Source organism: Mesoplodon mirus (genome assembly GCF_964341445.2).
Source record: "Mesoplodon mirus genome assembly, chromosome: 3".
Classification (NCBI taxonomy): domain Eukaryota; kingdom Metazoa; phylum Chordata; class Mammalia; order Artiodactyla; family Ziphiidae; genus Mesoplodon; species Mesoplodon mirus.
The window spans coordinates 158,406,891-158,434,198 of NC_138978.1; the positions used below are offsets into that span (position 1 = coordinate 158,406,891).

General features: G+C 39.3%; 1 protein-coding gene across 2 annotated transcripts in view; it reads left to right on the forward strand.

Annotated features, from left to right (window-relative positions):
• EDEM3 (ER degradation enhancing alpha-mannosidase like protein 3) overlaps positions 1 to 9,213 on the forward strand; it is a 90,847-nt gene extending 81,634 nt beyond the window's left edge. For both annotated transcript variants that reach the window (XM_082616567.1, XM_082616568.1), the window contains exon 20: positions 5,272 to 9,213. In XM_082616567.1, coding sequence (XP_082472693.1) covers positions 5,272 to 5,681 — 410 coding nt within the window. In that variant the 3' untranslated portion in view covers positions 5,682 to 9,213. The remainder of the gene's footprint in view (positions 1 to 5,271) is intronic.
• Positions 9,214 to 27,308: the final 18,095 nt, after the last annotated feature.

The window sequence follows — 27,308 nt, forward strand, 5'->3', positions numbered from 1 at the left end:
TATTATTGTATTCCCAGCAGTTTCTCCCTTTATGACTGTGTTTATTTTTTGTATTTGGGTGCTGTATTGGGTGCATATGTGTTGATGAGTGTAATATCCTCTCCTGGTATTGATCCTTTTATCATTATATAGTGTCCTTCTTCATCTTTCTTTATAGCCTTTGTTTTAAAGTCTATTTTGTCTGATAAATAGTATTGCGACCCCTGCTTTCTTGTCATTTCTGTTTGCATGAAATATCTTTTTCCATCTCCTCATTTTCAATCTATGTGTGTCCTTTGCTCTAAAGTGGGTCTCTTGTAGACAGCATATTTTAGGCCCTTGTTTTTTTTAATCTAATCTGCCACTCTGTCTCTTTTGATTGGAGCATTTGGTCCATTGACATTTAAGGTAATTATTGATAGATATGTATTTATTACCATTTTAAACCTTGTTTTCCTGTTGATTTTATATTTCTTCTTTGTCCTTTTCTTTTTCTTTCGGTTTTTCCTTTTGTGGTCTGATGATTTTCTTTTGTTTTATGAATCTATTGTATGTGATAGATTCATAAAATCTGGTTTTGGTTTTTGTGAATCTGTTGTATGTTTTTGATTTGTGGTTACCCTCTTTTGTGTATCTATTGTATGTTTTTGATTTGTGGTTACCCTGTTTTTCAAGTATATTAACCCCTTCCTATATCTGCTTGCTTTAGACTGGTAGTCATGTAGGCTCAAACACATTCTAGAAAAAAAATCTATATTTTCTTACTCTCCTCCCCCACATTTTATGATTTTGATGTCCTCTTTTACATCTTCATGTTCATCCTTTTGCTATTCATTGTGGTTATCATTGCTTTCACAGAAATTTTTTTTTTAATTGTGATTTTAAAAAATCTGTGTACTGGCTTATTTAAATGATTTACTTTCCATTTATGGTTTTTTTCCCTAAAGATTCTAACTTTTTTTCTATTTAGAGAAGACCTTTCAACGATTCCTTTAGGATAGGTTTAATATTGCTGTATTCCTTTAGTTTTTGCTTGTCCGGGAAATTCTTTCTCTCTCTGATTTTAAATTCGATAATCTTGCTGGACAGAGTATCCTACATTTCACATTTTTCCCTTTTAGGACTTTGTATCTTGCCACTCCCTTCTGACCTGCAGCGTTTCTGTAGAGAAATCAACTGATACAGCCTTATGGGGGGTTCCCTTGTAATTAACTCTGTTTTTCTCTTGCTGCCTTTAGAATCCTCTCTTTAATTTTTGCCATTTTTATTATAATATGTCTTGGTGTAGGTCTGTTTGGGTTTATCTTGTTTGGGACCCTCTATGCTTCCTGTACCTGGATATCTGTCCCCTTCTTTAGGTTTGGGAAGTTTTCAGCCATAATTGCTTCAAAGACATCTTCAATCCTGTTTTCTCTCTCTTCTGGGATCCCTACTAAGTGTACGTTGGCATGCTTTATTCTTATATTGCTTTCTTATATTGCTTTCATTTTTTTTTTCATGTGGCTTTCTGTTGTTCTGACTGGGTGATTTCCATGATTCTATCTTCCAGATCACTTATTCATTCTGCATTATTTTTTCTGCTGTTCATTGCCTTTAGCTCAGCTTTTGTCTCAGTGAATGAATTCTCTAATTTTTCTTGGTGCCTGTTTGTAGTTTCTAGTAATAGTAATCTGCCTTTCTATCAATAGTCCTTCTTAACTCCATCAGTATTTTCATTATCTCCTGTTTGAACTCGATGTCTCTTACACTGAAGAGGCCTGTTTCGTTGTTTGTTCGTTCAGGGGATTCTCTGGATCTTTTAATTGGGAGTGGTCCTCTGCCTCTTCATTTTACTTACACTTCTCTTGCTCTGTGAGTTTAGGAGAAACAATTATCTCTGTGGTCTTGGAGGGCTATTTTTATGTGGGAGCATCCCTGTATAGCCTGTATGGGTTTAATATTTTTTGGTGTGAGGGCTGTTTTTAGTGTGGATGCCTGTTCCCTCTTTCCTCAGTGTATGCTGGCCATTATCCCCTTGATGGGAGGTGTGACTGGTGTTGTGGTGACCAGAGCCTGCACTGGATATTGATCGGGGCCTCCTCTTTTGCTCTGTGGTTGTTACTGCCCTGTCAGGGGCTGGGTCTGTTCCCTAGCTGTTGGAGTAGAAGCCCCCAGATCCATTTCTGAGCTGCAGTGTGAGGTAGGTGGGATTGGAGCATTCCCACAGGGGGAGGAGGAGCTGCTGAGTATTCCTCTACCAGGGCTGTTCACCAGTGAGTGTGCTCTGTTGTGTCACCTGTCACCCATTGTGTGGGCTCACAAAGTATACTGCCCTCAGCCCCGTCTCAACCTTGGGAATGCTGGCAATCAGCCCTGGTGTCCCTCAGGTGTTGTTTTCACAAGGCCACCAGCACAGATCCACTAAAGCCGGGTCCCAGGACTGTAGTAGTTGCACACCTGGACCTGCTGTGGGAGCTATGGAGGCAGCTCAAACCCAGGCCCAGCCCAGCCCCCATGTGCACGTGCCCACAAAGCCCACAGCTGCTAAGGCCAGACCTACCCCAGCATGGGAGCACCTATTGTCTACTCGGATGTCCTGCAGATGCTGAATTTACAAAGCCAGCAGCGGAGGTGTAAGTACACAGCTCACACAGCTGCAGGGAGAGATTGCAGCCCTGCTTCCTAAGTCACGCGGCCCCTGGGGCTCAGCTGTGGTTTCAGGCCTGCTTCTGTGCGTGGGCAGCTCACTGATGTCTGCTCCTGGGGCCTGCCGAGGTGGTGGTTGGTGCAGGTGCCAGCCTAGGCGGTGGCTGGGACCCCTGAGCCTGCCCAGGTGGGAGCCCGAGGAGGCAGCTGGGTTGCAGGAATCTGCTGAGTCTGGAGCCCCTGAGGCAGTGGCTGTTGTGCAGTGTCCCGGAGTCGGTGGAGGCAGAGGCTGGCATGTGGAGAAAGGGGCTGCCATGGCACCCTTCCCTTTGTGCCCCACTTAACAATGGCTCTTCAGTTCTGTGGCAGGCCTGGGCTTCTGCAGACACCCCTGGCTGTAGCCATACCACACTCCAGCCCCTTCAGGCTTTCTCTGCACAGCCAACAGCAGTCCTCTCCCTAGGTCTGTCCTCTAAACTCCGAGTATCAGCACTCGGCCCCTGCCTGTACCAGCGGACACACGTCTCAGGCTGGGGCGTGCAGGGTAGCGGTACAACAGTCTGTGTGGGTCTCTCTCCTGCCTGCCACAAACTGGTTGTTGCACTCTCCTCTGCGCCTCTGAAGCTGCCTTTCTGTCCCAGCTGATCTGAGGGGGCTTCCCAGGGTGCAGGAACCTTTCCTCTTTTCAGCTCCCTCCCAGGGGCATAGGTCCCGTCCCACTTCCTTTTTTTTTCCCCCTTCGTCCTACCCCGTTAGTAGAGCTCTTTCTTGTCCTTTCAGGTGTTTGAGGTCTTCTGCCAGTGTTCAGTAGGTGTTCTGTGAGAATTGTTCCATTTGTAGATGTATTTTTGATGTATTTGTGGGAGGAGGTGAGTTCCACGTTCTTTGCCGCTGCCATCTTGATTGGAGCCTATACTATTCTGTTTTCTTATTCTATTTTATTAGCTAGATTTCCAAAATAATATTATATAACATGTAACCCTAGAGTGATTTTTTGCCAAAATCACAATCTTTATTACTAGAAGAAATAGCCTTACACTTTTTCCTATTCTTCTAAACTAGATTAATGCAATCTAGAAACAAAGTTGAAGGTTCTTCTTTCCCTTCTCCCTACTTAGGGTAGCCTAGCATAAATGAGCCCTAAGCAGCCAGACACTGCTTTCTCTTCTTTGGGCCCCACCATAGTTTGCCTTGATGTCACATTAAAATGTACCCTTTCCACAGCTGAGAGAATGTGTGGGGACTCCTCCCCCTTGCCCTCCTTCCCCCTGACCAACCCCACCTAAGAACTATCTTAAACTTCCCTAGTCAGGTAATCCTACCTAATCAGGGTATATGTATACACACCCTCCTCTACCTCCCTGTATGCCTGTATTTTCCTTCAGTTTTTCTGGTTTTATCATAAGTCCATCTTCCCTTTCTTCTTTGACTAATTAACTCTGATTATCGTTAAGTATCACTTTCTGAAGGAAGCCCTCAAATCTCCTTATTCTTTCCTAACACCATGACATGTGTCACAGAGTTTTCTATTGTGTGATTATTCCTAAACTTTGTTTTCCCCAGCTGGACTATAAGATTCAGAAGGGCAGGTCAGGTGTGTGTTTTCACCTCGTTTTATCCCTAGCACCTTACACAGTGCCTGCCACACAGTGGACACTTGGGAGATCTTTACCAACTGACTGCAGAGTCTGAGAATGCAGCATGTGGGTGTCAATGCTAATATTTAAGCACTTTCTTCTAGGAACCCTAAATAAAATGCCTCTAGTGGTTTTATTATATATTCATTACAAGAAGTTTAAACTGCTTTTCATCCTTCCAGTGGATTTTATGATTATATCTTAGAATTCATAGATCTCCAATAATGAAATAGAAGTTTTGTAAATAATCTGGTTTTGTGTTTATGAAAATATTGTATTTGATCAATCACATTGATATCCATGAATCATTCAAAGTTTTGTATTATCTGCATTTTCATGGTTTACTGAGTGGGAATTTCACTTTTCAAAGAATATTATCTTAAAGTACAGCAATGTCATGTGCTGTTTAAAATGTATTCTATTTATAAAGACGCAGTTGTAGAGAATGGACTTGAGGACACGGGGAGGGGGAAGTGTAAGCTGAGACCAAGTGAGAGAGTGGCATGGACATATATACACTACCAAATGTAAAATAGATAGCTAGTGGGAAGCAGCCGCATGGCACAGGGAGATCAGCTCAGTGCTTTGTGACCACCTAGAGGGGTGGGATAGGGAGGGGATATGGGGATATATACATATAGTTGATTCACTTTGTTATATAGCAGAATCTAACACAACATCGTAAAGCAGTTATACTCAAAGATGTTTAAAATAAATAATTAAAATTTAAAAATGTATTCTATTTAATATGTTCTCATGTGCAGGCTTTCCTGAATTTAGATATTTAATAAATCTGAGACATAATACAAATTTATATGCATTTTAATAGTATTATTGTTAGTATATTTCTTGGCATTTACTAATACCCATTGAAGGCAGTCTTATTACTTATTAGAGTCATTCTGCATTAACATGATTTTCTTTAACTTTTATTTTTTTGTTTTATTACCAAAACCAGTATGGTTTTGAGAATGTGATAGTACATGTTTTGTGGGGAAAGTAGCATGAAGTTTGTTTCTTTCATATACAGATCCTGAGATGGAAAATGAAGAACAACCATCCTCTGAAAATGATTCTCAGAATCAGAGTGCTGAACAGATTGCATCAAGTTCTCAGGAGGTTGATTTGGTTGATCAGGAGTCTCCTGAGGAAAGTTCTCTAAACTCTCACCCAGAATCTTTGTCTCCAGCAGATACGGACAATGCTGCAAGCATTTCTCCTCCTGAACAGAATTCTAATCCCACGGAAAACCATGAGACTACAAGTCTTGATGGTGAATGTACAGATTTAGATAACCAGCTTCAAGAACAATCAGAAACTGAGGAGGATTCCAATCCTAATGTTAGCTGGGGTAAAAAGGTCCAACCTATAGACTCCATATTAGCAGACTGGAATGAAGATATAGAAGCATTTGAAATGATGGAGAAGGATGAGCTCTGACTCACTAAAGTCTACCTGGTGGTAGGTATTTCAAAAGAAAAGGTAAACTGTGGATAATAGATACCCTGATACTAAGCAGGCTCTCTCACGGGAGGCTCTAAGTATGGTGATGAACAACCACGTTCTGACTGGGAGAGTTAGTTATCATAGGAATCTGGAACATGCTGTGTTAGAACTGACCTTGTTTATAACTGTCCCATCAAAAATGCAAACTCACAGTTTCCCCCTCAGGTGACAGCGTTGCACCACCCTGCCGCATCTCAGGCCAGGAAAAGATTATTGGGCGTTTCTAGGAAGCAGATTTCTGCACTCTCTAGACGGTAGATAAGAAACAAGTTCAGTTAACTGTGAGGTGGGGAATACAAATTTGTACAGCTTTCTAATTGAAGGAAGCTCTCGCTTTTCTTGGTTTTGGGGTTAGAGGCTCTTTGAGGAAAACACATAGGAGTATTTTGGGCATTCTGGTTATGCTGCCTTCACAGAAACACTCAAAAGTGACCTAAGTGGTTATGAAGCAAATACATTCATGGTGAAAACAGTCTTTGCTCATCATTTTCACTTGCTTCATTATGTAACATGATCAAGATGACTTGATTTTTTTCCCCCTCTTTAACAGTGTCCTTTTCATTTAAACCAAAGGTGAAGCCAGTGTACTTTCTCAGTGAGTTCTCTGCATAAAGACTAATCATTGGGACCAGGTAAAAAGGTCATATATCATGGAAATTGGTTACTTAATACTTTTGAAAAATGGAGCAAGGGGAGAAACTATAATGTTGCAATATGAACTTGCCATTGGGCCTTCCGTAAGGAAAGCTGTGACTACTCTGAAATGGAACTTAAAGTTATATCTTTGTAGGGTAAATTATATATCTTTTCCAGTTCATTTCATTGGAGGTGATTACCTCTAGCCATCAGCCTTACTCCATCCCATGTTTAGAATGCATTTTGAGCCACAAGGCCTATGTTGCCAATAGCTGAATACATTTTGTTCCATTTTTCTATCTTAGGGAGCCATGATAAAACTGTGGTAGTGATCTAAAAATTCTGGAGTAACTACTATTTTTCCTCCTTTGAAACTAGTTTCTAAAGTTGCACCTAAGAAGTCTGTCACATTTTCTGTTGAATCATGGTTTTTAAGTTTGCTTTTTTTTTAAACAAATATTCCTTCTGATATGAACTTGAAAATTAGTCTACAGTAACCTGTGTAAAACACACAGTAGCAACTAACATATAGCCATATAGCTTAATGAGAATTTTTTTTCCTTTGAGTGTGTGTGTGTGTGTGTGAGTGTGGGTGGCAGTCTGGTGCTGGCCACATTTAAGTTTTAAAAACTTCGTTGTTGATATCTGTAGACAGCCCTGTAATTGAAATCATGGCTTTACTCATTTTATTTATTTTTTTTAACTTACCTGAATCAGTTCTAAAGGAATATTTGAGACTTAATTTCTTTTTTCTGTACCATGACATTATAAAACCCTTTTTCTTAAAACGCAGTTTTTGAGGTACTGATGAACTTAAACTGTATATGGAGCTGTTAAAAGAACAGCAGTGCTGTATTGTAGTTATGTATATTCATGTACAGTATGTCTTAGATCCCAGGTAAACATGTTATTTTATAAGGGGATAAATAGCTGCTTTCAAAAATTCCAGCTAAACTTAATTGGGTCAGTGAGTAATAAACCTAATAGAGAATTCACTTTGAGGGGGGAAAAAGAGTAGTATACACGACCTTTATTGGCCCTTAATTAAACCTGACACCAAAATGGATATTTTTAGTCTCTCTGCATGTGAAATTTGGCGTAAGAAGATAGAACTATAATACATATAGTATACAGAAGGATAGACATAGTGCTTTGTTCATCTTAGTTGCAAAGCTGCCAAAATAGCTGAAGCTTAATTACTTGACTTGCCTTGATTTATAGGACTGGGGCTTGGAGAAAAGGAGATGTTCTTTTAAGACTTAGATTACAGAAGCCTTATATACATTGATTTGATTTTCTTTTTGTATCTCAGAGCCATTGTTGTCTAAATCTAAATTTTCTAAGTTATCAAAGCAACGTAATTTTATTTCCAGCAGAGATCTTGTGGCATACAAGGAAAAGCCAGCTTACTGCCACTTACCCTTTCTTTGGCCATTAGGGGGAGTTGTTGCCATTCATTGTGGTTTAGAAGCAAATTGCTGGCTTGTTTAGAAAAATGAATCCTTAAAAAAAAAAAAAAAAAGAAAAGGAAAAAAATTTAACAAATTATACTTAATACCCAGAAGGAATTATACGTTATTTTTCCCTAGCTAGGAAAAGAAGGTATAGTGTTCAGCTTCAAAACTCCAACATTGTCATTGACTCTCCATTCTTAATTGACATACTGCCACAAAGTTGTTTTTTATTTCATTAAAAAATTTCAACATCATTAGGCATTTTTTAAAATGTTTTGTTTTTAAATCTTTTATAGCATTTTATTTACTTCCTAAAGATTCAGGGGATTCTATGTAACCCTGAATTTTAGAAACATCTGGTCTACCTCAGTTAGATGTTGACTGCATAGAGATAGAGCTGAAGTGATCACCACAGCCATAAAATTGACTAAGAAGGATTTATACAATGTTTACAAACCCGGAATCAAGTAAGGATTTTATCTGAAAGTTAAAAGTTAGATATTAGAGAAAGTATTTAATTCAGGTATTTTCAAGTTTTAAAACTTCACTTGTTTACCTACTAAAAATAGTTATAGTTTTTTCTGCTTAGGAAGGTCCATTAAAATGGTATACCCTAATTTGCAGTGCTTTTCCCATAAAGTTTTAGAGTGAAAGAATTGTAATTTACCAGATATGTTTGGGATGGGATATTTTGTTGGGTAGGTTTTGTTTTTAACTTTTAATAGGCTTCCAACAAGAATACAGTTATTTCAGAACAATTTTTTTTAACATTATACTTTTCCCTTTTTCTTCAGTGTTAGAGGGTAAAATAAAAAATTGTGCACTCTATGATTTTAACTTCTCTAATATGCTCTCTTGAGATTTTTTTAAATTTAAATTACCATCTCACAGCCCTTATAATAGTAAAACCAGCATTTGTTCCCTCACCAAACCCCATGCCAAATTCATCATAAAGAAAGCTCAGCGTCAGTAATTCAAATAGTGCTTATAATTGTAGAGGCGGGGGTGGGGGCATTTAATAAATATTCCAACCGGTCGTTTTATGCACAAGGCTTCAGTCAGAACATAGAAAAAAAAAAACATTCTGTGAATGAAATATTGTATGTTCAGATTTTATAAAAGACATTTTTAAAAGCCCAATTTACAGCCGTATATTTTCTTATGATGTAATTTATGAAAAAGATGTCTGTACTAACAGGTGCTGTAACACTACTGTTGTTGGATTTTATTGTTTGGTGATAAATGTATACAATATTTCTAAGGGAAACTATGTACTGTGATGTAAAAGTCTGGGCAAAATGTATATAATCCTTGTATATAATTGTGTATTTGATTATAATGACTGATTGTAAAGATTAATAAAATATGTAAATATCCTGGTCTAGTTTTAATTTTAAGCATCACTTTGCATATCTTTATACTTTGATATCTTTAAATTTTTTTCACCACTGTCTTCGCTTTAATTTTCATTTTACCCTACGAGAGTAAATTTGGGGGACAGCTTAGAGTATAGACATGCAAAACATATGTTGAACAGTTCCACAACTCAACTAGGACCCTCAGAGTGGAGTTAGTAATTCAGTGTCAATATTGGTAACGTGTTTATTTTTTGTTTACTAATATTTATTAAAATCATTTGTCCTTTTAATATTTTCATCAAGAGTAATACTGACCTCTCCTGTTAATTCCAGTGAGACCATTTCATTTAGCAGCCACTTTCAGATACTGTGATACTATGCTTTTCATCTGTACTGTTTCAGGGTTTCTGAACACAGATATCTTGAAAGATCTGATAATAATAATAATCACTGTTATTTATTGATAATTGTTTTCTTTTTTGTTTGTTTTTGTTTTTGGTTTTTTTGCGTTACACGGGCCTCTCACTGTTGTGGCCTCTCCCGTTGTGGAGCACAGGCTCTGGACGCACAGGCTCAGTGGCCATGGCTCACGGGCCCAGCCGCTCCATGGCATGTGGGATTTCCCGGACCGGGGCACGAACCCGTGTCCCCTGCATCGGCAGGCGGACTCTCAACCACTGCGTCACCAGGGAAGCCCAATAATTGTTTTCTTTAAGATCAGCAAACTGAGAGTTGAACAAGTTCTTATCATCTTATGTGAAGTCCGACATTTTGTGCCTGGGCAATGGAACGGGAGCCTTGGTTTATTTCCAGAGCCTATGCTCCTTCCGGTGTGCCATCCTCTCCCTTCCTTTCTCAGTCCTTCTCACCCCTCCTTCCACCCCCATTTCAGTTTCTGCTCACCTTTTGCTCAGCCACTACCTTCCCACCTGACCACTTTCTCCCCACCTGGGATTGAAGTTTAGAAATGTTAGCATCCATTCTCAGGTTCTCTGGGCATTAATTCCAGTCTCAGCGTGCCTCCATTCCTCTAGGACAAAGCACCACTATTTCAGGAAGAGTTAAAGGATCCAGGAGTATCTCTTGGAAGATTTCAAAGGGGAGGTTGCTTCTCTTTTCTGGGTAAAGCAAGCTTTAAGAGGTCTATCTACTAAGAGAAGCTAAGTAATTTAATGGTTGAAACGAGTAAATGTCAGCATCTACCTGCTAGGAAGGCTTATCCTTCTCAAAGCCTTGCTCTTAACTTACCCTAATAAGCCTGGAGGTCTATAATTTCCATCCATCCTTTACAGTGAAGTAGTCAATGGGAGGCCACTGATTGATAGAACCCTGGTGATTCTCTTAATCCATAAAAGAATGCACTCATCATCCCAGATGATAGTGGGAGAAATAACTTTAGAAGTCCTATGGTGTTAGAGCACATTTCTATTCTTGTTTTAGTCTCAGCTGTGTAAGAAGTGGTACTGTCTTAAGAAATAGCAGCAGCAAGTAATAATGAAAAAATACTTTGGATGTAATAGTAGGATGGGGTTTTTTAAAATGAAAAGATTGAAAACCTTCCTCACAGGTTAAGGGAGAGAACCAAAGTCATTAAATAGAGGAAGAAGAACTTAACACCAAGGGACTGGCTGCTACCCTCCCACCACCACCACGCTGGTGTTGGGGTTGTGCAGTAACTGGAGGCACATCCTACACAGGAACCCCCTACTTGATATATCGTTTCTCAATTTCTGGGAAAAGCCATTGACCTTGGGTCAAGAGGCAATCTGACAAACACTGCCAGCTAGCTTGTCTTAAACTCCCTTTCCCCACTCTCCCATCCAGCTTCCTCCATCTGTAGAGTAGAGGAAGTTCTCAAGGCAGTCCCAGACAGCTGCTACCTTTAGAAGGACTAATCCATTCATTAGTCCTTTCTTACCTGAGGTCTTAAGCTAAGAGAATTCCAACCCCAATTGTCTTATTACATTAATATTAATATTTAATAAAATATGTAAATGTTTTTAAGCCCTGTGATCTCAGTCTCTAATCATTACTTTCAACTCAGTCTTGTCCACTCACTTGGATAGTTCTTCAGGACCTCCAATCCACCGAGTCTTCCAGTTTCTCAGAATCCATCACCCCTCCCCGTGACCTCACTTCCCAATGTCTCTTCTTCTTTTGAACAAACCTGGCAAAACTTTAAATCTTATTAAACTCAACTACTCACTGATTTCCACCTAACCTTAAGTAGCTGTTGGAGCTGGATGAAATCATACCACCAGTGCTGGCTGGCCTGACTTTAAATCATGAACACAAATCTCAGATGAGATCCAATACTTCCCACAATTCCAACCACATTTCTCTAGCTACTTTATTTTCCCACTCTGAGACTACAGTTTCACACCACCTTTCTTTTCAAATATCCTGTGCTCCTCCCATCACTCATGTGATGACCTCACCACATATATTTCATGGAGAAAATAGATGCAGGTGAGAATGACCTCAACTTCCACCAACTTCTCTACCTACTGAATCCACATGACTTTATTTGCATGTATTTTGATGGAAATTTCCCTACACACATTCTAGGACAATCATCCACATTTTCTACTTTGATAATTGGAGAGTGGGAACCCCCAGACTCGAACTAGAGGTACTGAAAAATAGAAGAATCAGGCTGCTAGACTTGAACACAAAGGTGAAGGAATTCCCACCCACCCCCGCCTTACTATTCCCTCCCATATGTGTATTCTAACCCTGAAGGGAGCATTAAATTATCTCCATCACTGGGAGTTGTGAAAATAAATATCGGACACCATACATACACAGGGATGCCTCATTCAAGATCCAGAAATCTAATTCTCCCCCAAACCTACAAAACACAGATTTACATTCCTTTCTGAGAAACTGGGCAATAAAATATTCACCAAAATTTTATATAACAAGCTCTTTTCCATATACTTTTCATAAGTTTGTGCTTATTTTTGTTTTATTTTTACTGCTAACAGAAGTATTAAGTTCGTTCAATCTTTTTAGAAATCAACTCAGCAGTATACCTTAAAGCCTTAAAATGGTTTATTTCCTTTTAACTCAGTTTATCTATTACTAGGAATCTAAGGAAATAGAGGGACAGATAAAAACTTCCATCCTAATATTGTGAATAAGAGAAAAAATTTGGATATAATGTAGATGTCTATGGGGTAAATATTAAGAACAGTAGGACCCATCAATAAAAATAATGTGCATTCATTAAAACAATGTTTATAAAAAGTTTTTAATATCTAAGAGCATGCTCTTCAGTTTGGATTAATTGAGCAAAGATTTATTGCCCTTCCTATTCACCATGCACTGAACTAAGCTCTGGGAAGAAGGTGATGTTCAACACAGTTCCAAGTCTTGTTCTCATGTATTTTACAGTCGAATCCAAAAGACAGACATGGAACAAGAAATTGCAAATGTGATGAGAGTTTTAAAAGGGGATGACACTGATACTATGGGAGCATATAAAGTGCTGACCTAGCCTGGTCACTGTCATGGAAAAGTTGTCTGAAAAGTGAAATTTAAGCTGAGATCTCAAATAGAGAGAGAAGGAACAACTAGCTCAAAGCCTTGTGTTATGGGTTGAATCGTGTACCCCAAAATCTTATGTTGAAGTTGTAATCCCAAATACGTCAGTCTGTGACTGTATTTGGACACAGGATCTTTAAGGAGGTAATTAAGGTTAAATGAGGTAATTAGAGTGTCTGGTGTCCTCATAAGATGGGGAGTTTGGGACACAGATACGCACGAGGAAAGACCATGTGAAGACATGAAGAAAACAGCAATCAGCCAAGAAGAAAGGCCTTGGAAGAAATGAACCCTACCAACACCTTGGTCCCAGACTTCTAGCCTCCAGAATTGTGAGAAAATAATGTCTGTTGTTAAGCCACCCAGTGTAATTTTGTTACAGCAGCACTAGAAAATGAATATGCCCCAAGACAAGAGAGGGTATGCTGTGTTGGTGGAGATTATAAGGAGCCCAGCATGGCTGGAAGGGAGGAAATGGGGAGGAAAGCCTGGAGCTGGGCTATGTGGATTCTGAGGATTTGAGATGCTGCAGCTCCAAAGATAAGGATTGTGTGTCTTTCCAAATACCAACATCTTGCAGAATATAGTAAGGATTTTAGGTTTTGTTCTAAGGGTAATGAGAAAGGGTTTTAAACCCTTCACTGAAGGGTTTTAAGCTAGTCAGTGGCATGGTGAAATATAATGCTAAATGAATAAAAATTTAGAACTGTATGTAAAGTATGACCTCAGCTCTGTTCTATATATAAAAAGAGACTCATTTATTCAACAGAAACTTACTGAGCGCCTCCCATGTGCCAGTCATTATTATAGGGCCTGGGGTTTGCAGCAGTGGGCTAAACATAGTAAAGAAGATAGAAAATAAAGTAGTAAATAAATATGATAATGAGGTCATGAAGAAAAATAACTTACGGTGAGAGGATAGTGATGGATATCAGCATAGCAAAGAATTCTACTTTAAATAACCAAAATATTAATAATGGTTATCTCTGGATTATAGGCAATTTCTGTTTCTTTATTTATAAACTACCTGTGCTTGGATAAATTTCCAAAATGAACATTATGATCTTAAAAATAAAAGCAGTCTAGGTCAAAGGAGATGAAAGACTTATATGCTGAGAACTATAGAATATTAATAAAGGAAACTGAATATGATTCAAAGATATGGAAAGATATCTCATGCTCTTGGATTGGAAGTGTTAATATTGTTAAAATGGCTATACTACCCAAAGCAATCTACACATTTAATGCAATTCCTATCAAATTACCCATGACATTTTTCACAGAACCAGAACAAATAGTCCTAAAATCATAAAAGACCCAGAATTGGCAAAGAAATCCCGAGGAAAAAGAACAAAGCTGGAGGCATAACCTTCCCAAACTTCAGACAATACTACAAAGCTACAGTAATTGAAACAGCATGGTATTGGCACAAAAACAGACAAGGATCAATGGAATAGAATAGAGAGCCCAGAAATAAACCACTCACCTATGGTCAATTAATATTCAACAAAGAAGGCAAGAGTATACAGAGGAGAAAAGGCAGTCCATCACTAGCAAGTAGTGTTAGGAAAGTTGGACAGCTGTATGTAAATCAATGAAGTTAGAATACACCCTCACACCGTACACAAAATAAACTCAAAATGGCTTAAAAACATGACACCATGAAACTAGAAGAGAACACAGGCAAAACATAAACTGACATAAATTGTACCAATTAATTCTTAAGTCAGTCTCCCAAGGCAATAAAAGCAAAAGTAAACAAATGGGATCTAATCAAACTTACAAGCTTTTGTACAGTAAAGGAAACCACAAGCAAAATGAAAAGACAACCTACAGAATGGGAAAAATTTTTCAAATGACGCAACCAAAAAGGGATTAATTTCCAAAATGTACAAACAGCTCATACAGCTCAATAACAAAAACAACAAGAGGTGGAGGAGAAGATGGCGGAAGAGTAAGACGCGGAGATCACCTTCCTCCCCACAGATACATCAGAAATACATCTACACGTGGAACTGCTCCTATAGAACACCTACTGAACGCTGGCAGAAGATCTCAGACCTCCCAAAAGGCAAGAAACTCCCCACATACCTGGGTAGGACAAAAGAAAAAAAGAATAAACAGAGACAAAAGGATAGGGACGGGACCTGCACCAGTGGGAGGGAGCTGTGAAGGAGGAAAGGTTTCCACACACTAGGAAGGCCCTTCGCGGGCGGAGACTGTGGGTGGCGGAGGGGGGAAGCTTCGGAGCCACGGAGGAAAGCGCAGCAACAGGGGTGCGGAGAGCAAAGTGGAGAGATTCCCGCACAGAGGATCGGTGCCGACCAGCACTGACCAGCCCGAGAGGTTTGTCTGCTCACCCGCTGGGGCGGGCGGGAGCTGGGAGCTGAGGCACCGGCTTTGCTGGGATCAAAGGGAGAGGACTGGGGTTGGCGGCGTGAACACAGCCTGAAGGGGTTAGTGCGCCACAGCTAGCCGGGAGGGAGTCCGGGAAAAAGTCTGGACCTGCCAAAGAGGCAAGAAACTTTTTCTTCCCTCTTTGTTTCCTGGTGCGCGAGGAGAGGGGATTAAGAGCGCTGCTTAAAGGAGCTCCAGAAACAGGCGCGAGCCGCGGCTATCAGTGCGGACCCCAGAGACGGGCGTGGGACGCTGGGGCTGCTGCTGCCGCCACCAAGAAGCGGGTGAGCAAACACAGGTCATTATCCACACCACCCCTCCCGGAAGCCTGTGCAGCCTGCCACTGCCAGGGTCCCATGATCCAGGGACAACATCCCTGGGAGAACACATGGTACGCATCAGGCTGGTGCAACGTCATGCTGGCTTCTGCTGCCGCAGGCTTGCCCCGCATCCGTGCCCCTCCCTCCCCCAGCCTAAGTGAGCCAGAGCCCCTGAATCAGCTGCTCCTTTAACCCCGTCCTGTCTGAGCGAAGAACAGACTCCCTCAGGCGACCTACACGCAGAGGTGGGGCCAAATCCAAAGCTGAATCCTGGGAGCTGTGCGAACAAAGAAGAGAAAGGGAAGTCTCTCCCAGCAGCCTCAGAAGCAGTGGATTAAAGCTCCACAATCAACTTGATGTACCCTGCATCTGTGGAATACCTGAATAGACAAAGAATCATCCCAAATTGAGGAGGTGGACTTTGGGAGCGAGATATATAATTTTTTCCTCTTTTTCTCTTTTTGTGAGTGTGTATGTGTATGCTTCTGTGTGAGATTTTGTCTGTATAGCTTTGCTTTCACTATTTGTCCTAGGATTCTGTCTGTCCGTACTTTTTTTTTTACATTAAATTTTTTTTCATAATAATTATTTTTCATTTTTTATTTTAATAACCATTTTATTTTATCCTACGTTATTTGATTTTATTTCATTTTATCCTCTTTCTTTCTTTCTATTTTTCCTCCCTTTTATTCTGAGCCATGTGGATGAAAGGCTCTTGGTGCTCCAGCCAGGAGTCAGTGCTGTGCCTCTGAGGTGGGAGAGCCAACTTCAGGACACTGGTCCACAAGAGACCTCCGAGCTCCACATAATTTCAAATGGCGAAAATCTCCCAGAGATCTCCATCTCAACACCAACACCCAGCTTCACTCAACGACGGGCAAGCTACAGTGCTGGACACCCTATGCCAAACAACTAGCAAGACAGGAACACAACCCCATCCATTAGCAGAGAGGCTGCCTAAAATCATAGTAAGGCCACAGACACCCCCAAAACACACCACCAGACGTGGACCTGCCCACCAGAAAGACAAGATCCAGGCTCATCCACCAGAACACAGGCACTAGTCCCCTCCACCAGGAAGCCTACACAACACAGTGAACCAACCTTAGCCACTGAGGAAAGACACCAAAAACAACGGGAACTATGAACCTGCAGCCTGCAAAAAGGAGACCCCAAACACAGTAAGATAAGCAAAATGATAAGACAGAAAAACACACAGCAGATGAAGGAGCAAGGTAAAAACCCACCAGACCTAACAAATGAAGAGGAAATAGGCAGTCTACCTGAAAAAGAATTCAGAGTAATGATAGTAAAGATGATCCAAAGTTTTGGAAATAGAATAGAGAAAATGCAAGAAACATTTAACAAGGACGTAGAAGAACTAAAGAGGAAACAAGCAATGATGAACAACACAATAAATGAAATTAAAAATACTCTAGAAGGGATCAATAGCAGAATAACTGAGGCAGAAGAATGGATAAGTGACCTGGAAGATAAAATAGTGGAAATAACTACAGCAGAGCAGAATAAAGAAAAAAGAATGAAAAGAACTGAGGACAGTTGCAGAGACCTATGGGACAACATTAAATGCACCAACATTCAAATTATAGGGGTCTCAGAAGAAGAAGAGAAAAGGAAAGGGTCTGAGAAAATATTTGAAGAGATTATAGTTGAAAACTTCCCTAATATGGGAAAGGAAATAGTTAATCAAGTCCAGGAAGCCCAGAGAGTCCCATACAGTATAAATCCAAGGAGAAACACGCCAAGACACATATTAATCAAACTATCAAAAATTAAATACAAAGAAAACATATTAAAAGCAGCAAGGGAAAAGCAACAAATAACACACAAGGGAATCCCCAAAACGTTAACAGCTGATCTTTCAGCAGAAACTCTGCAAACCACAAGGGACTGGCAGGACATATTTAAAGTGATGAAGGAGAAAAACCTACAACCAAGATTACTCTACCCAGCAAGGATCTCATTCAGATTTGATGGAGAAATTCAAACCTTTACAGACTAGCAAAAGCTGAGAGAGTTCAGCAACACCAAACCAGCTTTACAACAAATGCTAAAGGAACTAGGCAAGAAACACAAGAGAAGGAAAAGACCTACAATAAGAAACCCAAAACAATTAAGAAAATGGTAATAAAACAAACATATCGATAATACCTAAGATGTAAATGGATTAAATGCTCCCACCAAAAGACACAGACTGGCTGAATGGATACAAAAACAAGACCCGTATACATGTTGTCTACAAGAGACGCACTTCAGACCTAGGGACACATACACACTGAAAGTGAGGGGATGGAAAAATATATTCCATGCAAATGGAAATCAAAAGAAAGCTGGAGTAGCAATTCTCATATCAGACAAAATAGGCTTTAAAATAAAGACTATTACAAGAGACAAAGAAGGACACTATATAATGATCAAGGGTTCGATCCAAGAAGAAGATATAACAATTGTAAATATTTATGCACCCAACATAGGAGCACCTCAATACATAAGGCAAATACTAACAGCCATAAAAGGGGAAATTGACAGTAACACAATCATAGTAGGGGACTTTAACACCCCACTTTCACCAATGGACAGATCATCCAAAATGAAAATAAATAAGGAAACACAAGCTTTAAATGATACATTAAACAAGATGGACTTAATTGATATTTATGGGACCTTCCATCCAAAAATAACAGAATACACATTTTTCTCAAGTGCTCCTGGAACATTCTCCAGGATAGATCATATCTTGGGTCACAAATCAAGCCTTGGTAAATTTAAGAAAATTGAAATCATATCAAGTATCCTTTCCAACCACAATGTTATGAGACTAGATATCACTTACAGGAAAAGATCTGTAAAAAAATACAAACACAGGGAGGCTAAACAATACACTACTTAATAACCAAGATATCACTGAAGAAATCAAAGAGGAAATCAAAAAATACCTAGAAACGAATGACAATGAAAACACGATGACCCAAAACGTATGGGATGCAGAAAAAGCAGTTCTAAGAGGGAAGTTTATAGCAATACAATCCTACTTTAAGAAACAGGAAACATCTCAAATAAACAACCTAACCTTGCACCTAAAGCAATTAGAGAAAGAAGAAAAAAAAAAAACCCAAAGTTAGCAGAAGGAAAGAAATCATAAAGATCAGATCAGAAATAAATGAAAAATAAATGAAGGGAATGATAGCAAAGATCAATAAAACTAAAGAGAAGATAAACAAAATTGATAAGCCATTAGACAAACTCATCAAGAAAAAAAGGGAGAAGACTCAAATCAGTAGAATGAGAAATGAAAAAGGAGAAGTAAAAACTGACACTGCAGAAATACAAAGGATCATGAGAAATTACTACAAGCAACTCTATGCCAATAAAATGGACAACTTGGGAGAAATGGATAAATTCTTAGAAATGCACAATGTGCCGAGACTGAACCAGGAAGAAATAGAAAATATGAACAGACCAATCACAAGCACTGAAAGTGTAACTCTGATTTAAAATCTTCCAACAAACAAAAGCCCAGGACCAGATGGCTTCACAGGCGAATTCTATCAAACATTTAGAGAAGAGCTAACACCTATCCTTCTCAAACTCTTCCAAAATATAGCAGAGGGAGGAACACTCCCAAACTCATTCTATGAGGCCACCATCACCCTGTTACCAAAGCCAGACAAAGACGTCACAAAGAAAGAAAACTACAGGCCAATATCACTGATGAACATGGATGCAAAAATCCTCAACAAAATATTAGCAAAGAGAATGCAACAGCACATTAAAAGGATCATACACCATGATCAAGTGGGGTTTATTCCACGTATGTAAGGATTCTTCAATATATGCAAATCAATCAACGTGATACACCATATTAACAAATTGAAGGAGAAAAACCATATGATCATCTCAATAGACGCAGAGAAAGCTTTTGACAAAATTCAACACCCATTTATGATAAAAACTCTGCAGAAAGTAGGCATAGAGGGAACTTTCCTCAACATAATAAAGGCCACATATGACAAACCCACAGCCAACATCGTCCTCAATGGTGAAAAAGTGAAACCATTTCCAGTAAGATCAGGAACAAGACAAGGTTGCCCACTCTCACCACTATTATTCAACATAGTTTTGGAAGTTTTAGCCACAGCAACCAGAGAAGAAAAAGAAATAAAAGGAATCCAAATTGGAAAAGAAGAAGTAAAACTGTCATTGTTTGCAGATGACATGATACTATACATAGAGAATCCTAAAGATGCCACCAGAAAACTACTAGAGCTAATCAATGAATTTGGTAAAGTAGCAGGATACAAAATTAATGCACAGAAATCTCTGGCATTCCTATACACTAATGATGAAAAATCTGAAAGTGAAATTAAGAAAATACTCCCATTTACCACTGCAACAAAAAGAATAAAATATCTATGAATAAACCTACCTAAGGAGACAAAAGACCTGTATGCAGAAAATTATAAGACACTGATGAAAGAAATTAAAGATGATACAAATAGATGGAAAGATATACCATGTTCTTGAATTGGAAGAATCAACACTGTGAAAATAACTGTACTACCCAAAGCAATATACAGATTCAATGCAATCCCTATCAAGCTACCACTGGCATTTTTCACAGAACTAGAATAAATAATTTCACAATTTGTATGGAAACACAAAGTACCCCTGAATAGCCAAAGCAATCTTGAGAACGAAAAATGGAGCTGGAGGAATCAGGCTCCCTGACTTCAGATTATACTACAAAGCTACAGTAATCAAGACAGTATGGTACTGGCACAAAAACAGAAATATAGATCAATGGAACAGGACAGAAAGCCCAGAGATAAAGCCACACACATATGGTCACCTTATCTTTGATAAAGGAGGCAAGAATATACAGTGGGGAAAACACAGCCTCTTCAATAAGTGGTGCTGAGAAAACCAGACAGGTACATGTAAAAGTATGAAATTAGAACACTCCCTAACACCTTATACAAAAATAAACTAAAAATGGATTAAAAACCTAAGTGTAAGGCCAGACACTGCCAAATTCTTAGAGGAAAACATAGGCACAACACTCTATGACATAAATGACAGCAAGATCCTTTTTGACCCGCCTCCTAGAGAAATGGAAATAAAAACAAAAATAAACAAATGGGACCTAATGAAACTTCAAAGCTTTTGCACAGCAAAGGAAAACATAAACAAGACAAAAAGACAACCCTCAGAATGGGAGAAAATATTTGCAAATGAAGCAATTGACAAAGGATTAATCTCCAAAATTTACAAGCAGCTCATGCAGGTCAATAACAAAAAACCAAACAACCCAATCCAAAAATGGGCAGAAGACCTAAATAGACATTTCTCCAAAGAAGATATACAGATTGCCAACAAACACATGAAAGAATGCTCCACATCATTAATCATTAGAGAAATGCAAATCAAAACTACAATGAGATACCATCTCACACCAGTCAGAATGGCCATCATCAAAAAATTTAGAAACAATAAATGCTGGAGATGGTGTGGAGGAAAGGGAACACTCTTGCACTGTTGGTGGAAATGTAAATTGATACAACCACTATGGAGAACAGTATGGAGGTTCCTTAAAAAACTAAAAATAGAATTACCTTATGACCCAGCAATCCCACTACTGGGCATATACCCAGAGAAAACCATAATTCAAAAAGAGTCATGTACCAAAATGTTCATTGCAGCTCTATTTACAATAGCCAGGACATGGAAGCAACCTAAGTGTCCATCAAGAGATGAATGGATAAAGATGATGTGGCACATATATACAATAGAATATTACTCTGCCATAAAAGAAATGAAATTGAGTTATTTGTAGTGAGGTGGATGGACCTAGAGTCTGTCATACAGAGTGAAGTAAGTCAGAAAGGGAAAAACAAATACTGTATGCTAACACATATATATGGAATCTAAGAGAAAAAAAAAGGTCATGAAGAACCTAGTGGTAAGATGGGAATAAAGACACAGACCTACTAGAGAATGGACTTGAAGATATGGGGAGGGAAAGGGTAAGCTGTGACAAAGTGAGAGAGTGCTGTGGACATATATACACTATCGAACGTAAAATAGATAGCTAGTGGGAAGCAGCCGCATAGCACGGGGAGATCAGCTCGGTGCTTTCTGACCACCTAGAGGGGTGGGATATGGAGGGTGGTAGGGAGGGAGATGAAGAGGGAAGAGATATGGGAACATATGTATATGTATAAATGATTCACTTTGTTATAAAGCAGAAACTAACACACCATTGTAAAGCAATTATACTCCAATAAAGATGTTTAAAAAGAATAAAATAAAATAGACAAATGAAAAACAACAACAACAAAAATAACCCCAACTCAATCAAAAAATGGGCAGAAGACCTAAACAGACATTTCTCAAAAGAAGACATACAGATGGCCAATAGTCACATGAAAAGATGCTCATCATCACTAATTATTAGAGAAATGCAAATCAAAACTACAGTGAGGTACCACTTCACACCTATCAGAATGGCCATCATTAAAAGTTTACAAATAACAAATGCTGGAGAGGGTGTGAAGAAAAGCAAATCTTCCTACACTGTTGGTGGGAATAAAAATTGGTGCAGCCACTATGGAAAACAGTGTGGAGGTTCCTCAGAAAACTAAAAATAGAAGTGCTATATGGAGGAGAGGAACCAAGATGGTGGAGTAGAATGACGTGCTCTCACTCCCTCTTGCGAGAACACCAGAATCACAACTAGACAGTAGGAGGGGCGTAATCACAGTAAAATCAAAATCAAATCCCATAACTGGTGGGTGGGTGACTCAGAGATGGGCGAACCCTTATACCTCAGAAGTCCACCCACTGGAGTGAAGGTTCTGAGCCCAACGTCAGGCTTCCCAACCTGGGGGTTCGGCAACGGGAGGAGGAATTCCTAGAGAATCAGACTGTGAAGCCTAGTGGGAATTGACTGCAGGACTTCAACAGGACTGGGGGAAACAGAGACTCCACTCTTGGAGGGCACACACAAAGTAGTGTGCACATCGGGAACCAGGGGAAGGAGCAGTGACCCCAGGGGAGACTGAACCAGAACTACCTGCTAGTGTTGGGTGGTCTCCTGCAGAGGTGGGGAGGGAGGGCTGTGGCTCACTGTGGGGACAGGGACACTGGCGGCAGAAGCTCTGGGAGGTACTCCTTGGCATGAGCCCTCCCAGAGTCTGTCATTAGCCCCAACAAAGAGCCCAGGTAGGCTCCAGTGTTGGGTTGCCTCAGGCCAAACAACCAACAGGGATGGAACCCAGCCCCACCCATCAACAGTCAAGTGGATTAAAGTTTAACTGAGCTCTGCCCACCAGAGCAACAGCCAGCTCTACCCACCACCAGTCCCTCCCATCAAGCCTCTTAGATAGCCTCATCTACCAAAGGGCAGACAGCAGAAGCAAGAAGAAATACAATCCTGCAGCCTGTCAAACAAAAACCACATTCACAGAAAGATAGACAAGATGAAAAGGCAGAGGCCTATATACCAGATGAAGGAACAAGATAAAACCCTAGAAAAACAACTAAACGAAGTGGAGATAGGCAACCATCCAGAAAAAGAATTCAGAATAATGATAGTGAAGATGATCCAGAACCTCGGAAAAAGAATGGAGGCAGAGACTGAGAAGATGCAAGAAATGCTTAACAAAGACCTCGAAGAATTAAAGAACAAACGAACAAAGATGAACAATACAATAACTGAAATGAAAGCTACACTAGAAGGAATCAATAGCAGAATAACTGAGTCAGAAGAACAGGTAAGTGACCTGGAAGACAGAATGGTGGAATTCACTGCTGTGGAACACAATAAAGAAAAAGAATGAAAAGAAATAAAGACAGCCTAAGAGACCTCTGGGACAACATTAAATGCAACAACATTGGAATTATAGGGGTCCCAGAAAGAGAAGAGAGAGAGAGAAAGGACCGGAGAAAATATTTAAAGAAATTATAGTCGAAAACTTCCTTAACATGGGAAAGGAAATAGCCACCCATGTCCAGGAAGCACAGTAAGTCCCATACAGGATAAACCCAAGGAGATACATGCCAAGAATAATAGTAATCTAATTGGCCAAAATTAAAGACAAAGAAAAATTATTGAAAGCAGCAAGGGAAAAATGACAAATAACATACACGGGAACTCCCATAAGGTTAACAGCTGATTTCTCAGCAGAAACTCTATAAGCCAGAAGGGAGTGGCATGATATACTTAAAGTGATGAAAGGGAAGAACCTACAACCAAGTTTACTCTACCCAGCAAGGATCTCATTCAGATTCGATGGAGAAATCAAAAGCTTTACAGACAAGCAAAAGCTAAGAGAATTCAGCACCACCAAACCAGCTCTACAACAAATGCTAAAGGAAATTCTCTAGGTGGGAAACACAAGAGAAGAAAAGGACCTACAAAAACAAACCTAAAACAATTAAGAGAATGGTGATAGGAACATACATATTGATAATTACCTTAAACATGAATGGAGTAAATGCTCCAACCAAAACACACAGGCTTGCTGAATGGATACAAAAACAAGACCCATCTATATGCTGTCTACAACAGACCCACTTTAGACCTAGGGACACATAGACTGAAAGTGAGGGGATGGAAAAAGATATTCCATGCAAATGGAAATCAAAAGAAAGCTGGAGTAGCTATACCCATATCAGATAAAATAGACATTAAAATAAAGAATGTTACAAGAGACAAGGAAGGACACTACATAATGATCAAGGGATCAGTCCATGAAGAAGATATAACAATTATAAATATATATGCACCCAACATAGGAGCACCTCAATACATAAGGCAACTGCTAACAGCTCTAAAAGAGGAAATCAATAGTAACACAGTAATACTGGGGGACTTTAACACCTCACTTACACCAATGGACAGATCATCCAAAATGAAAATAAACAAGGAAACAGAAGCTTCAAATGACACAATAGACCAGATAGATTTAATTGATATTTATAGGACCTTCCATCCAAAAACAGCAGATTATACTTTCTTCTCAAGTGCACATGGAACATTCTCCAGGATAGATCATATCTTGGGTCACAAATCAAGCCGCAGTAAATTCAAGAAAATTGAAATCATATCTAGCATCTTTTCTGACCACACCGCTATGAGATTAGAAATGAATTACAGGGAAAAAAAACGTAAAAAACACTGACACATGGAGGCTAAACAATACGTTACTAAATAACCAAGGGATCACTGAAGAAATCAAAGAGGAAATAAAAAAAAACCTAGAGACAAATGAAAATGAAAACACGACGATCCAAAACCTATGGGTTGCAGCAAAAGCAATTCTAAGAGGGAAGTTTATAGCTATGCAAGCCTACCTCAAGAAACAAGAAAAATCTCAAGTAAACAATCTAACCGTACACCTAAAGGAACTAGAGAAAGAAGAACTAACAAAACCCAAAGTTAGCAGAAGGAAAGAAATCATAAAGATCAGAGCAGAAACAAATGAAATAGAAATAAAGAAAACAATAGCAAAGATAAATAAAACTAAAAGCTGGTTCTTTGAGAAGATAAACAAAATTGATAAACCATTAGCCAGACTCATCGAGAAAAACAGGGAGAGGACTCAAATGAATAAAATTAGAAATGAAAAAGGAGAAGTTACAATGGACACCACAGAAGTACAAAGCATCATAAGAGACTACTACAAGCAACTCTATGCCAATAAAACGGACAATCTGGAAGAAATGGACAAATTCTTAGAAAGGTATAACCTTCCAAGACTGAACCAGGAAGAAACAGAAAATATGAACCAACCAATCACAGGTAATGAAATTGAAACTGTGATTAAAAATCTTCCAACAAACAAAAGCCCAGGACCAGATGGCTTCACAGGTGAATTCTATCAAATATTTAGAGGAGAGTTAACACCCGTCTTCTCAAACTCTTACAAAAGTTGCAGAGAAAAGAACACTCCCAAACTCATTCTATGAGGCCACCATCACCCTGATACCAAAACCAGACAAAGAAACTCCAAAAAAAAAAAATTATAGACCAATATCACTGATGAATATCGATGCAAAAATCCTCAACAAAATACTAGCAAACAGAATCCAACAACAGATTAAAAGGAACATACAGCATGATCAAGTGGGATTTATCCCAGGGATGCAAGGATTCTTCAATATACGCAAATCAATCAACGTGATACAGCATATTAACAAATTGAAGAATAAAAACCAGATGTTCATCTCAGTAGATGCAGAAAAAGCTTTTGACAAAATTCAACAACGATTTATGATAAAAACTCTCCAGAAAGTGGGAGTAGAGGGAACCTACCTCAACATAATAAAGGCCATATACAACAAACCCACAGCAAACATCATTCTCAATGGTGAAAAACTGAAAGCATTTCTTTTAAGATCAGGAATGAGACAAGGATGTCCACTCACCACTATTATTCAACATAGTTTTGGAAGTCCTAGCCATGGCAGTCAGAGAAGAAAAAAAAAAAAAAAGGAATACAAATTGGAAAAGAAGAAGTAAAACTGTCACTGTTTGCATATGACATGATACTATACATAGAGAATCCTAAAGATGCCACCAGAAAACTACTAGAGCTAATCAATCAATTTGGTAAAGTTGCAGGATACAAAATTAATGCACAGAAATCTCTGGCATTCCTATACACTAATAATGAAAAATCTGAAACAGAAATTATGGAAACACTCTCATTTACCTTTGCAACAAAAAGAATAAAATACCTAGGAATAAACCTACCTAGGGAGACAAAAGACCTGTATGCAGAAAACTATAAGACACTGATGAAAGAAATTAAAGATGATACCAACAGATGGAGAGATATACCATGTTCTTGGATTGGAAGAATCAATATAGTGAAAATGACTCTACTACCCAAAGCATTCTACTGATTCAATGCAATCCCTATTGAATTACCAAAGGCGTTTTTTACGGAACCAGAACAAATAATCTTAAAATTTGTATGGAGAAACAAAAGACCCCGAATAGCCAAAGCAGTCTTGAGGGAATAAAACGGAGCTGGAGGAATCAGACTCCCTGACTTCAGACTATACTACAAATCTACAGTAATCAAGACAATATGCTACTGGCAGAAAAACAGAAACATAGATCAATGGAACAAGATAGAAAGCCCAGAGATAACCCCACGCACCTATGGTCAACTAATCTATGACAAAGGAGGCAAAGATATACAATGGAGAAAAGACAGTCTCTTTAATAAGTGGTGCTAGGAAAACTGGACAGCTACATGTAAAAGAATGAAATTAGAACACTCCCTAACACCATATACAAAAATAAACTCAAAATGGATTCGAGACCTAAATGTAAGACCAGACACTATAAAACTCTTAGAGGAAAACATAGGAAGAATACTCTTTTTTTTTTTGCGGTACGCGGGCCTCTCACTGTTGTGGCCTCTCCCGTTGCGGAGCACAGGCTCCGGACGCGCAGGCTCAGCGGCCATGGCTCACGGGCCTAGCTGCTCCGCGGCATGTGGGATCTTCCTGGACTGGGGTATGAACCCGTGTCCCCTGCATCGGCAGGCAGACTCTCAACCACTGCGCCACCAGGGAAGCCCAAAAATACTCTTTGACATAAATCACAGCAAGATCTTTTTTGACCCACCTCCTACAGTAATGGAAATAAAAACAAAAATAAACAAATGGGACCTAACCAAACTTCAAAGCTTTTGCACAGCAAAGGAGAACATAAACAAGATGAAAAGACAACCCTCAGAATGGGAGAAAATATTTGCAAATGAATCAGCAGACAAAGGATTAATCTCCAAAATATATAAATAGCTCATGCAGCTC